The following is a 12500-nucleotide window of genomic DNA, read 5'->3' on the forward strand; positions in this document are numbered from 1 at the left end:
TATATATATATATATATATATATATATATATATACACACACACACACACACACACACACACACACACACACACATATATACTCTTTTACTTGTTTCAGTCATTTGACTGTGGCCATGCTGGAGCACTGCCTTTAGTTGAGCAAATCGACCCTAGGACTTATTCTTTGTAAGCCTAGTACTTATTCTATCAGTCTCTTTTGCTGAACCGCTAAGTTACGGTGATGTAAACACACCAGCATCAGTTGTCAAGTGATGTTGGTGGGGACAAACACAGACACAAATTTATACACACACATACATATAAAGAGTTTCTACCTCATAAACAGGAGTTACACCACAGTTATTTGTGATCTTTGCTACCCTGGTATCTATTAACCAATTTATTTTGTCCGAGTTATTTATTAATTAGGAGAAAATAAATACATATAATAAAATAAATATATATATATATGCACATACATATATACGACAGGCTTCTTTCAGTTTCCGTCTACCAAATCTACTCACAAGACTTTGGTCAGCATGAGGCTATAGTAGAAGACACTTGCCCAAGGTGCTACACAGTGGGACTGAACCTGGAACCATGTGGCTTGTAAGCAAGCTACTTACCACACAGTCACTCCTATATACATCTTTTAAATTTGTTTACAGGAAACATTTTGAACATGGAAATAAAGCTCCTATTCCATTATGCCAACCACAGTCAAATGATGCTACCTAGTGAACTAGTTTTTCAAGGTTGCATCAAGTTGTACAGATGTAACGTGGGATACATGTAATAATAGTATCAAAAATCCTTGGATGAAATTTGTAAACATTTATTGCATCGCTACATATATTTCCACAAATTACATGTCTCTTAAGATTGTAGTCTGTATTCCTGGGATAATTACAGTGTAGTCCGTAGTATCCGTGGGCATCAGGTTGATTATCACCATTGGTTCATTTCTTCAGTAATGATCTTAATAGTCATGGAATTTGTGGAAATGCATGTAGCGATGCATTAAATGTTTGTAAATTCCACCCAAGGGCTATTGTTATTATTAACATATATGAGAGAGGAATGATGATGCAAACAGGAAAAATAGAACTCAAAATATGAGTATATGTACATTTTTTATTAATATTTTTAGCAGAAGCAGCAGAGTGATTCAAAGTTTGTGAGTTTCGTGCATTTGATAAATGCCAATGCATGAAACGCTCAGATCTTGAGTCTTTCTGTTACTTTTGCTAAATATTGATGAGAATATGTATATATGTATGTATATGTGTATATGTATTTTTAACTTGTTTGTAATATTTTCCTTGTTTCTAGCCACTATGATGTTGAAAATGATAAATTACATAAGGAAAGATTAATGTTAAAATACAAACATTAATCTTGTGCATTATTTATAGATTAGGTATTAGTTAATATAAAAATTTATTCTTGTTTTTTTTGTGTCCATTTTACCATACTAGCATTTGTTGGGGCATTACAGCCAGATGCCCTTCCTATTGCAAGACCCTTCACTGTTGTGAATATACAGTGTGTTCATCAGTGATTGAAACAAAGACAGTGTATTTCAACAGAAATATGATAACAAAAGAGTTAATTACTCCCATGTAGGATGTGTGGAGGCACATGGCCTCATGGTTAGAGCAGTGGACTTATGGTCGAGGGATCATGGGTTCGAATCTCAGACTGGGTGATGTGTGTGTTTATGAGTGAAACACCCAAGCTCCACGTGGCTCTGGCAGAAGGTAATGGTGAGCTTCTGCTGACTCTTTTGCCATAACTTTCTCTTACTCTTTCCTCCTGCATCTAGCAGCTCACCTGTGATGGACTAGCATCCCATCCAGATGGGGAACCTATATGGCAACAAAACTGGGAAACCAGCCCTTATGAGCCAGGTATGGCTCAAGAAGGAACAAACAACAACAATGTAGGTTGTAATTAATACTAATGAGATACTAGTTACTACAACAATTAAGGAAAACTTTTTAGAAACTGTCTTAAATTACTAAATCCCTTCCAAATTCTTGATTATTTAAAAAATCTTTTGAAGTAAATGAGCTATGCATATTTGTTAAGAATATAGACACAAAATGTTTAACAATATTGAATTTTTATTTTTTTGTTTTTGTTAAAAATTATTAAAAATTTTCTTTCAAAGCTTCTTGGCAGAGCTGTAATTCAAACCCTTGTCAGAAAGGAGGAACCTGTGTCAATTCTGGCGACAGCTTCACCTGTTTTTGTAAGGAAGGATTTGAAGGCAATGTCTGTGAGAAGAACATTAATGATTGCTACCCGTTTCCTTGGTAACTATGCCCTATCATTATCTACTCAATTAGATATTTTGTTCCTTATTAAATTACATATATCTATAATAAACTAATTAAGCAGAGTTGATCTAGCATTTTTAATGTGTAACTATTATTAGTATTATTATTATCATTATTATTATTATTATCATTATTATTATTATTATTATTATTATTATTATCATTATTATTATTATTATTATTATTATTATTATTATTATTATTTGATTTGACTAAGGTTCAGTCTTATTCCTGGTAGAATCTATGTGGGTAGTGGGTTACTACCTGTAACCTTAAGGTTACAGGTAGTAATGATCTTATTTCAATGATCTTTTTAAGTGCTTAGATCTCTCCTGATAATCTTTCTTCCTAAGAGGCAAACATTCTGCAGAAACTTTACAGGACATTCTATTCCAGTCTCCTTCAACCATTTCTTTATACCTTTGCTTACAATTCCCAATGCACCAATTATTATAAGCACAACCTTTACAGTTTCCATACTCTGAATTCTTGCAATTTCAAATTCTAAGGGTTTTTTTTTTTTTGTTTTTTGTGTCTTTCTCTATATTCCTGGAATCAAACAGACATGATAGATCAATTAACAAGCAACTTTGCTGTACCTTGTCTATTATTGTGCCTGATCTATTATTTTTCTAGTTTCTTGTCTGTTTGAATAAGAAAGTCCCACCAAATCTTACAAATTATTATTATTATTATTCAAATTCCACTGAGGTTCACTTTGCCTTTCATCCTTTCAGGGTCAGTGAAATAAGTACCAGTTACTTACTGGGGTTGATATAATTGACTTATCCTCTAAACTAAAATTACCGGCCTTCTGCTAAATTATTACCACTACTAAGGTGATGAGCTGGCAGAATCGTTAGCACACCAGGTAAAATCCTTAGCAGCATTTCATCCATCTTTATATTCTGAGTTCAAATTCCGCCAAGGTCACCTTTGCTTTTCATCTTTTCAGGGTTGATAAATTAAGTACTAGTGAAATACTGGGGTCAATGTAATCAACGAGTCCCCTCCCTGCAAATTTCAGGCCTTGTGCCTTTAGTAGAAAGGATTATTATTATATTTTGTGTGCATTCAAAATAAATGGAAGTGGAGAGACAAGTTACTGAAGAGATTGCAAGAGTGCAATGAAATAATTTAACAAAAAACTATATAAATTAATAAAGGACTGAACCAGTGCGTGTGTTTATTACTGGCATAATGCCTCTCCCAAGGTTTAATTATTATTATTGTTGTTGTTTTTCCATTTCAGTTACAATGGTGCTCAGTGTATTGATGGTGTAAATTGGTACTTGTGTGAATGTAGCAAAGGCTTTGCTGGACCAAACTGCAGAATAAGTAAGTTTTTTATTCTACCAGCTGTCATTTCATCTTGCATATGTTCTGTATTAGTCTCTAAAACTTCACAATGATTCATATCACTTAATCAATGTGTACCTGTGTGTATGTCTGTCTATATATTTATGTTTATATTTACATGTTGAAACCCTTTTGGTTCCGTCTTGCCAGAGAGCGCCTTTGGTTCTATGGTACAGATTTTGTTTTAAGTGATCTAAATTAAAACTTCCCATTAAAATTTCATGATGATTTATGTTCTAAACACCAGCTTAATAATAACAAACTTATCTTACTCTACTCTACTCTACATTATTTTCAAATTCAGATGAGAGAGAGAGGCAGGTTATGTCAACTGAAATATGGTAACAAAAGGGTTAAAGTGATCTAAATCAAATCCTTCCATCAAAACTTCATGTTAATTTTATATTTCAAACACCAGCTCAATAATGACTGACAAAGTTATTTTATAAAATTCTTCATCATTTTCAAAATTAATTGAAAGAAAGATAATGTATTTCAATAGAAATTTGGTAACAAAAAGGTTATTAAAGTGATTTTGGGTATATGATACATTGACAATATATTGATGAGCGAAAGCGAAACCTGTTGACAAACACAATACTCTTTCACTTATAAAATATATTAAAACTATGTGAACTGTGTGCATTTTCCTTCTTTTATTTTATATATATATATTTTTTGTATTACAACTCACCATGTGGAGGGTAATTGAAATTCTTCTCCTCCCCTTTCATTACAATATATATATGTTTTGTCTATCAGTAATGACAAAAGAACAAGAGTTACATAATTAATCATTAAGCATAAGTATAATGAGTTCTCACAGTTGGTTTTTGGCATTGCTATAGCGCTAAGCAGAATTCTGATATATAATACACATACATGCACACACAAACAAATATGCACACATAAACGTGTGTGGGTGTGAGTGTCCTCTTTGCATCACTAACTAATCTCTGTTTGTTACACATCAATTTCAGCTTTTATGCACTTGAAGAGAGTTGAAGGAAATTTGTGTGTGTGTGTGTGTGTGCGTACCTGTATATCTATCTGTGGGAAATCTCTTGTCAGATGAAGTAAGAGCGTCTTACTTATTCCACCTGTCTGTCCTTGACACTAATCTACTTTACGTCATTTGTACTGTTAGTTGTCTCCTCTTGATCATATTGTTCCTAGTTCTGACTTCTGACTTGATCTGCCCTCCCCTCCCCACCACCACCACCTACATGCTGCTGCTGCTGGTGACTACTCTTACTTTTACCACAGTATTTTTGGCCATCTGTCAGCCAAGTCAACCATGACTACATATCCTATTGACTCACATTTGCATGAGTGCACACTGGCACACACACACACACACACACACACACACACACCACCACCACCACCACCACCACCATACACACACACCACACTATTCTTATATATGTTATGAAAGCTATTAGACATTTTAGAGTAACATAATAACTCATATTTTTGAAATTGCAGATTTACAAGAATGTACTTCAAATCCATGTGCTTTTGGCAGTACTTGCATTGATGAAATTGGTAGCTATAAATGTATTTGTCCTCCCGGAAGAACTGGAAATCAATGTGAAAATGGTTAGTCATGTATTTATATAAACTTGTTAATTAATCAAAGTTAAATTTCTGTTGTATCTAAATCAATCCTTTGGCATTTAAACTGACCATATCTGGCCAAAAATATTCTACCTGTTTTGTGTTCCAACTGACCAGATTCAGCCTCTCACACCAACCACATAATGTTCTTTTAAATACTTGCTTAATAATGATAAAGCTATTTTACTAAATTCTTCGTTATTGTCAAAATTAATTTTTAAAAAACTGCAGTATATTTCAACAGAAATATCCTAGATCATATTGATCTAGCTTCCAGCTCTTTCATCTTGATACTAAATTGTCTGAGACCATGTCTAGTTCAATGATCTAAATTAAATCCTTCTACTGGAGTTTCATTTTAATTTATGTTCCAAACACTTGCTTAATAATGATAAAGCTATTTTACTAAATTCTCCATTATTTTCAAAAGTAATTGACACAAAGACAATGTATTTCAATAGAAATATGGTAACAAACGGGTTCATGACAATTCCATCTTTGACATTCTATTCTTAATTACTACTTTGAAATTAATGACTGCAAAACTCCATATATAAACATACCAAAATCACCACCATCATCATTGTCATTATTAAGCATCTATGTTCCATGCTGGCAAGGGCTGGATGGTTTAACCCTTTAGCATTCAAACTGCCAAAATATTCTACCTGTTTTATTTCCAAATTGGCCAGATCTGGCCTCTCACACTTACCCTACAAATAAACAATTACATCAGTGGCATTTCAAAACTACAAGGTAATGCATGACTAATTCATATCAATGGGAATAAATAGGCATTACATTGGACAGAGTAATCTGAATGTTAAAGGGTTAAACAGGTTCTGATGGATCCAAGGATTACCATATCTTTTTGGTTACAAGAGCCTGTCTTAATTCCAATAAAACATTTGGTAACTCTTTCATTTTTTTCTTTTCTTTTTTTTTGTTATATTTTCAGTTATTGGACATTTGCCTTCTCCTAATTCCTGTATTTTCAAACAACATGTCTACTCTGACAAAAGCTCATGGCAACATGAGTGCAATTCTTGTCATTGCAACGATGGTCGCGTTCATTGTACAAAGGTAAGGAATTTATCCTGTAAACCCAGTAGGTTGTTGTTACATATTAGATCTACTACTGCTGCTGCTGCTGTTGTTGTTGTTGTTGTTTAGCACCCACAAGTCAATCCTGATCTTTAGTAAAAGACATTCCAGCCTTGACCATCCTATCTTTTTCCCTTGCTCATAGAGTACTCTAAACCAGTGCTTCTCAAGCTATCTGATGTGGCGTACTGGTAGTTCTTTTTCTCTAATGTGCCTGGGACCAGTAATATTTCTTAATAATATCAATTTATACCTGAAACAATATTCGGCAATAATTAAAGCTTTTCAGTAACTTGCGACTTTAACTATTGACAGGAACTCAATTACAGAAGTTTTAGTTCTAGTGTTGTTCTTGCCAAATTTTCCACTCAAAATTTTCCAAAATTTATTTGTTGCTTGATATACTTAATATATTATTATAAAATAAATTACAGTTTGTATTTATATTAGTATAGAGGTAATTATAATTAACATAAAATTATTGGGTGTGGTTGTGTGGTAAGATCTTTGCTTCCCAGCCACATGGTTTCAGTTTCACCATTTGGCACCATGGGCAAGTACCCGCTATGATAGCCCCAGACTGAACAAAGCCTTGTGAATGGATATGATACATGGAACCTGAAACAAACTTGTCACACACGGAGGTGAGGTGTCTGAGTTTCTTTCAAGCATTGAACCTCATGGAGGCAAACTGGCCAAGTTCCTTTTGAGTGTTGGGCCTCATGGAGGCAATGACCAAAGCCTTAGGCATTATGTTATGCTTGAGATGACCCATCAAGCTGAGCAAAATCACAGTCATGGCAGATATTGGTGTCACGCAAATAGTACCTGTGTCAGTGGTGGGTAGAAGCATGCATTACATTCTCGGAGTGATTGGCATTAGGAAGAGCATCCAGCTGTAGAAAACCATGCCAAATCAAACTGGAGCCTGGCACAGCTTGCCAGTATGGTCAACAGATATTAAATGATGATGTATATATATATATATATATATATATATATATATAAAAGTTCCCCTTCAGTCATGAATGACCATGGGATTGCACCTAGAAAGTTCCCCGCTACGGCACAAAGTTTGTTTATGGAAGACCAGCAGTCGCCCCTGCATACCGGCCTCCCCTCTCTATGCCACCAGTGTTATCCAAGAGAAAGGCAAAGGCTGATACAGCTTGGCACCAGTGATATTGCAACTCATTTCTACAGCTGAGTGAACTGGAGCAATGTGAAATAAAGTGTCTTGCTCAAGAACACAATATATATATATATCTGTGTGTGTTATCATCTCCTTGTGAGGACATTGCAAGCATTACCATCATGCGAGCAGTGTCATTCATTTCCTGTCTTCTGCAAGGTCATGTCCAGCAATAGGAAACAAGTGAAGGTTGGTGACAGGAAGAGTATCCAGTTGTGGAAAATCTCAACAAATTTCATCCAACCCTTGCAGGCATGGAAGAGGGAACATTAAAACAGTGATGAGGATATAATTCATATTAATTATAATTTAACTATTATTGTGGCATTAATTATTATTAAAATATTTCTAGAATCATCCAGTCCATAATATTTTTTCTTTTCTTTTTTTTGTTTTGGTTTGTTTATGAATATTATCATTGGAATATTTCTACATTTGAAGGTTTGGTGCGGACCCAAAAACTGCTTGAGCCATCCGAATGTTTCTGAGCCAGTCGATATATGTGCACATGATGAAACGTGTGTTGTAAAAACAACACAGACATGCTTTACACCACCCTGCTTGCCTTGGGGTCACTGTAAACATATATCAAAGATTGAAGATTCTGCTCCTAGAGATATACAAACCAACTGTATACCAAATGAAGCAAAAATCAGCAATAACTGTGCAAAAATCAACCTTCTCTTTGACAAATCTCGGATGCCAAAAGTAAGTTGGAATTAAATTCTTCTCTTGGTAAAAATACATATTTCTCAATGACACTGCTGCCACTTCTGGAAGATTTTCATCTGTTGCTGATGTTTCTGATATCATAACAGATGCTATCTCAGGATGAACACTGCAGTAAATTAAGATTTCACTAATATATCTGCTTTATGTATGATACACGTATTGCTATTTTAAACTAATACTCTTTCTGTTGCATGTTACAAATTATTATTATTATTATTATTATTATTATTGTGATACACTGGGGTTGGTATAATTGACTAGTCTCCTCCCACGAAATTTCAGGTTTTATGCCTTTAGTAGAAAGGATTATTATTATTATTATTATAAGAGTTCATGACCTAGTGGTTAGGGTGTAGCATTCACAATTGTGAGATTATGGTATCAATTCCTAGACCAGGTGTTATGTTGTGTTCTTGGACAAAACACTTTGTCTCATGTTGTTGCTTTACAATCATTTTGGCACCTGACATGTGGTCCACCATGTACTTGTTTGGGCAATGTTTATTTAATGGAGACAGTGAGCTAATTAATATACAGCACTATAAAACAAATCATTTGTGCCAGTTGTTAGGCAAAATATGAACACTTTGACAGGAGACTCCATCATTGTTGTTGGTTTCAAGCTAGTTTTCAGGAATTTAAATACATCAGCTTTCAACAGACTTTTGCAATAGCTGACAAGTTCTTTGACGATCATGGTGACCAAATTCCTGAAAACTAAGTAATAAGAGGCACCAAAGGAAAATATGAAACTTTACCTAGAAATTTTAAAATTCTCATGTTGAATCTGATTTTAGTAATTGTCAGTCTGTACACCAGAATATTACAATTGATTCTTTTATTTTACAGGGCGTATCTGTTGGCAATATCTGCAATTCTCTTCGAGCCTTCCCCAAAGTGCAAGCTTACGCCAAGAAAGAAACCATTATTATTCTATGTGCTATCCAACTTCGAAGAGCTGACTCCATTGAAATTACACTGGTAAGTTAACTTTTGTTCCTTTCTTTTATTTGTTTCAGTTAGTAGACTGTGGCCATGCTGGGGCACTGCCTTGAAGAATTTTTAGTCAAACGACTAAACTTCCTGGTACTTATTCTATCAGTCTCTTTTACTGAACCACTTAGTTATGGGTATGTGAACACATCAACATTGGTTGTCAAGCAACGGTGACACACACACATACAATGAGCTTCTTACAGTTTTCATCTATCAATTCCACTCACAAGGATTTGCTGGCCTGAGCAAGATTTTTTGTTTTTGTTTTATTTTATTCTTTTTTTTTTCTTTTTCGTAATGGAAAACTAGTTGTTATAAACTGATTTTGCCCAAGTGGAAACGAAACAGTTTAGAGCTAGCATTGTTGTGCAGGTGAACTCAAAATATAAGGGACTGGAATTATCACAACATGACACTTTGTGCTGCACTCTGACAACTTTGGCAATTCTATGCTTGGTAATTACAATTGTTTGCATGCGTGTTTGAATCTGTGTCTGTGTTTGTGTGTGCCAAAAGTCATGCACCAAAACATGTGACATTCTATATTACATTTATTGTTATCATTCATTTTGTTCATCATGTACAATTACATGTGTATTCATCATTATTTTATTCAATTTTTAGAAAAATTGAACCTTGTCTTTGATAATTCCAGAACATATTGAACTTATTAGCTCATGACTTTTGGCCCACCCCATATATCAAAATATCAGAGAGTTAGAGAGTGCACACTATGAAATATATTATTGTCTGCATAATATTAATTGCATTCTCTTTTCTTTAACGTTTCAGTCAATGGATATAAAGCACAATGATAATTCAGGAATCCTGATTTCTACCTTAAAAGATCTTGTTGAAGAAACGGCTAATGCTGTCAGTCAAAAACTTGTCAATAGCAGTGCCTTAAAAGCTGTCATCGATGTCCAGGTAGAAACTAATGTCATCCCCAAAAAACCTTCAGGTAATTTCAAAGGAATTTTCACCTTTGTTTGTTCTTATGTGAGTGGATATTTTGAGTTTCTTGAAGCCTGCTATTCTAGTACTTTAAAAACCGGCCATATCTGGCCATTTTTCAGCTTCTCACGCCTACCCTGCAATGTCATACTAAAAATAAGCAGGCACATCATCAAAATCTCAATGTAAAAACAAGTAATGCATGATTAATTCAAAACAATGCGCGTTCATAAGGATAAAATATGTTCTCAGACGAATTCATATTTCAACAAAATTGCATCAACAGTTATTTCCCCCTGCTTATTGTTTATGCATATGTAACAAAGAAAAAAAGACATCTTGTTCGAAGATAATCAAACCATAATAATGAGTTCGAGCCACTCACCCAATGAGTATTTCTGCTAAATTTGGTGAAAATCCGTTCAGCTATTTTCCAGTAATTTTGCAAACACACAAAGACGAACGCCTACGTGGACAGGGTAATAAATAAGCATCTAATTTGAGAGTAATCTGATTGCTAAAGAGCAAATGTAAAGTAGGAGTAATGGGACTTGGTAAATTAGATGGAGTGAGTTATGTACCTTGATCAAACACTATCCATAACTCCTTTCTGGTTTTAGATCAGTGCTTCTCAAACTATCTGATGTGGCGTACCAACAGTCCCCACCCACCCCATGTGCCAACGACGGGTAATCTTTCTCAGTAATATTAATTTATACCAGAAACAATATATATAATAAATATAATAAAAGTTGACAATTTTTTTTTATCTTAGATTCATTTTGTAAACAAATAATACAATATTACATAAGCATTTTATTATAATGTTGCTTTTCTGAAAACTCGCCACATACCGGCAGCTGATAGCTCACGGACTGGCACCGGTCCGTGGACCAACACTTTGAGTAGCACTGTTTTAGATCACTCTAAAACATGAAGTTTGTATTATAAAACTAGGGTTGGTCTTCGATGGATTGGTATCAAAAGGATTAAACCTTATAATTGTTGTGTTATAAATAAAGTGTATCAAATAGCTAAAGGAAAGAGAGAGTTAGCAGTAATAGTTAGGTTCTGCTCTTTAAATGAACTTTTAAGGTAATCACCATCATCATTTAATGTCTGTTTTCCATGCTGGCATGGGCTGGACAGTTTGATAGGGGCTAGCCAGCCGGAAAAAGGAGCTGGCACCAGGCTCCACTTGCCTGTTTTGACATGGTTTCTACAGATTGATACCCTTTCTAAATCCAACCACTTCACAAAGTGTACTGGGTGCTTTTTATATGGTACCAGTGCTTCTTATCTGGCGCTGGGAAGGGGTGCTTTTCACATGGTGCCAGCAAGGGGTGCATTTTATGTAGCATCACCACAGATATTTTTTACATAGCACCAAATTCTATTTCTATGGAATTGTATCCACATATACATAGATTAATTATGGTAATGTGAAGGAGCACGGCTTACAAAATTACATTGAGCTTAAGATCATAGGGTAATAGGTTCAATTTCTGGCTATTATTTATAGGTACATTAAAGCAAGCTTGCAAAAATCATAACCATGCCAGACAAAATGCCTAGTGGTATTGCATCCATTTTGATATTCTGAGTTCAAATTCCACTGAGGTTGACTTGGCCTTTCATCCTTTTGGGGTTGATGAAATAAATACCAGTCAAACACTGGGTGTGGGGGGATGAATAAGGGGGGGGTGATGTAATGGATAGCTCCCCTCCAAAAAAAAATAATAATTTCAAACTCTTGTGTGTATAGTAAGTAGAAAGGGTTATTCGTAGCTCCATTTAAGACAAGTTGCCAAAATTCATTCTTGTTTCAGTCAAAATCCTTTGTAATTTAATAACTTCCAGTTCTTTACATTGCGAGTTCATGCCCCACCAATGTCCTTTTTCCTTTTTTTTTTCTATTTTCTATCTCCACCCAAAAATTCCTGGCCTTGTGACTAAATTGTAAACAATCACCTATGGCTTTTTTTGACTGGTTTTGCAAAAAATCACATCAAATTTCCCAATTCTTTATCATCATCATCTTCAGTGTACAATATTAAAATTTAAAAAAAAAAAAAATACATATTGGCAAAGATATTTTTATGTTTCAATTGTATTTTTTTTTAGGTAACAACTATACACCTGTGATTCCAATTCTTTGCGCAGTTGTTGGTCTTCTGGGTTTGATTAGTATTATACTTCTGATATTTTGGTATCGACG

General features: G+C 34.5%; 1 protein-coding gene across 1 annotated transcript in view; it reads left to right on the forward strand.

Moving 5' to 3' along the window:
* LOC106875633 (protein jagged-2) overlaps positions 1 to 12500 on the forward strand; it is a 123616-nt gene that overhangs the window by 110187 nt on the left and 929 nt on the right. The window contains exons 12-20 of the mRNA XM_052973489.1: positions 652 to 759; positions 2157 to 2301; positions 3578 to 3663; positions 5173 to 5286; positions 6263 to 6387; positions 8042 to 8308; positions 9182 to 9313; positions 10121 to 10289; positions 12407 to 12500. The exon at positions 12407 to 12500 is cut by the window's right edge and continues 929 nt beyond it. Of these exons, the coding sequence (XP_052829449.1) occupies positions 652 to 759; positions 2157 to 2301; positions 3578 to 3663; positions 5173 to 5286; positions 6263 to 6387; positions 8042 to 8308; positions 9182 to 9313; positions 10121 to 10289; positions 12407 to 12500 (1240 nt within the window). The remainder of the gene's footprint in view (positions 1 to 651; positions 760 to 2156; positions 2302 to 3577; positions 3664 to 5172; positions 5287 to 6262; positions 6388 to 8041; positions 8309 to 9181; positions 9314 to 10120; positions 10290 to 12406) is intronic.

Source organism: Octopus bimaculoides, chromosome 16 (genome assembly GCF_001194135.2).
Source record: "Octopus bimaculoides isolate UCB-OBI-ISO-001 chromosome 16, ASM119413v2, whole genome shotgun sequence".
Taxonomy (NCBI): Eukaryota; Metazoa; Mollusca; class Cephalopoda; order Octopoda; family Octopodidae; genus Octopus; species Octopus bimaculoides.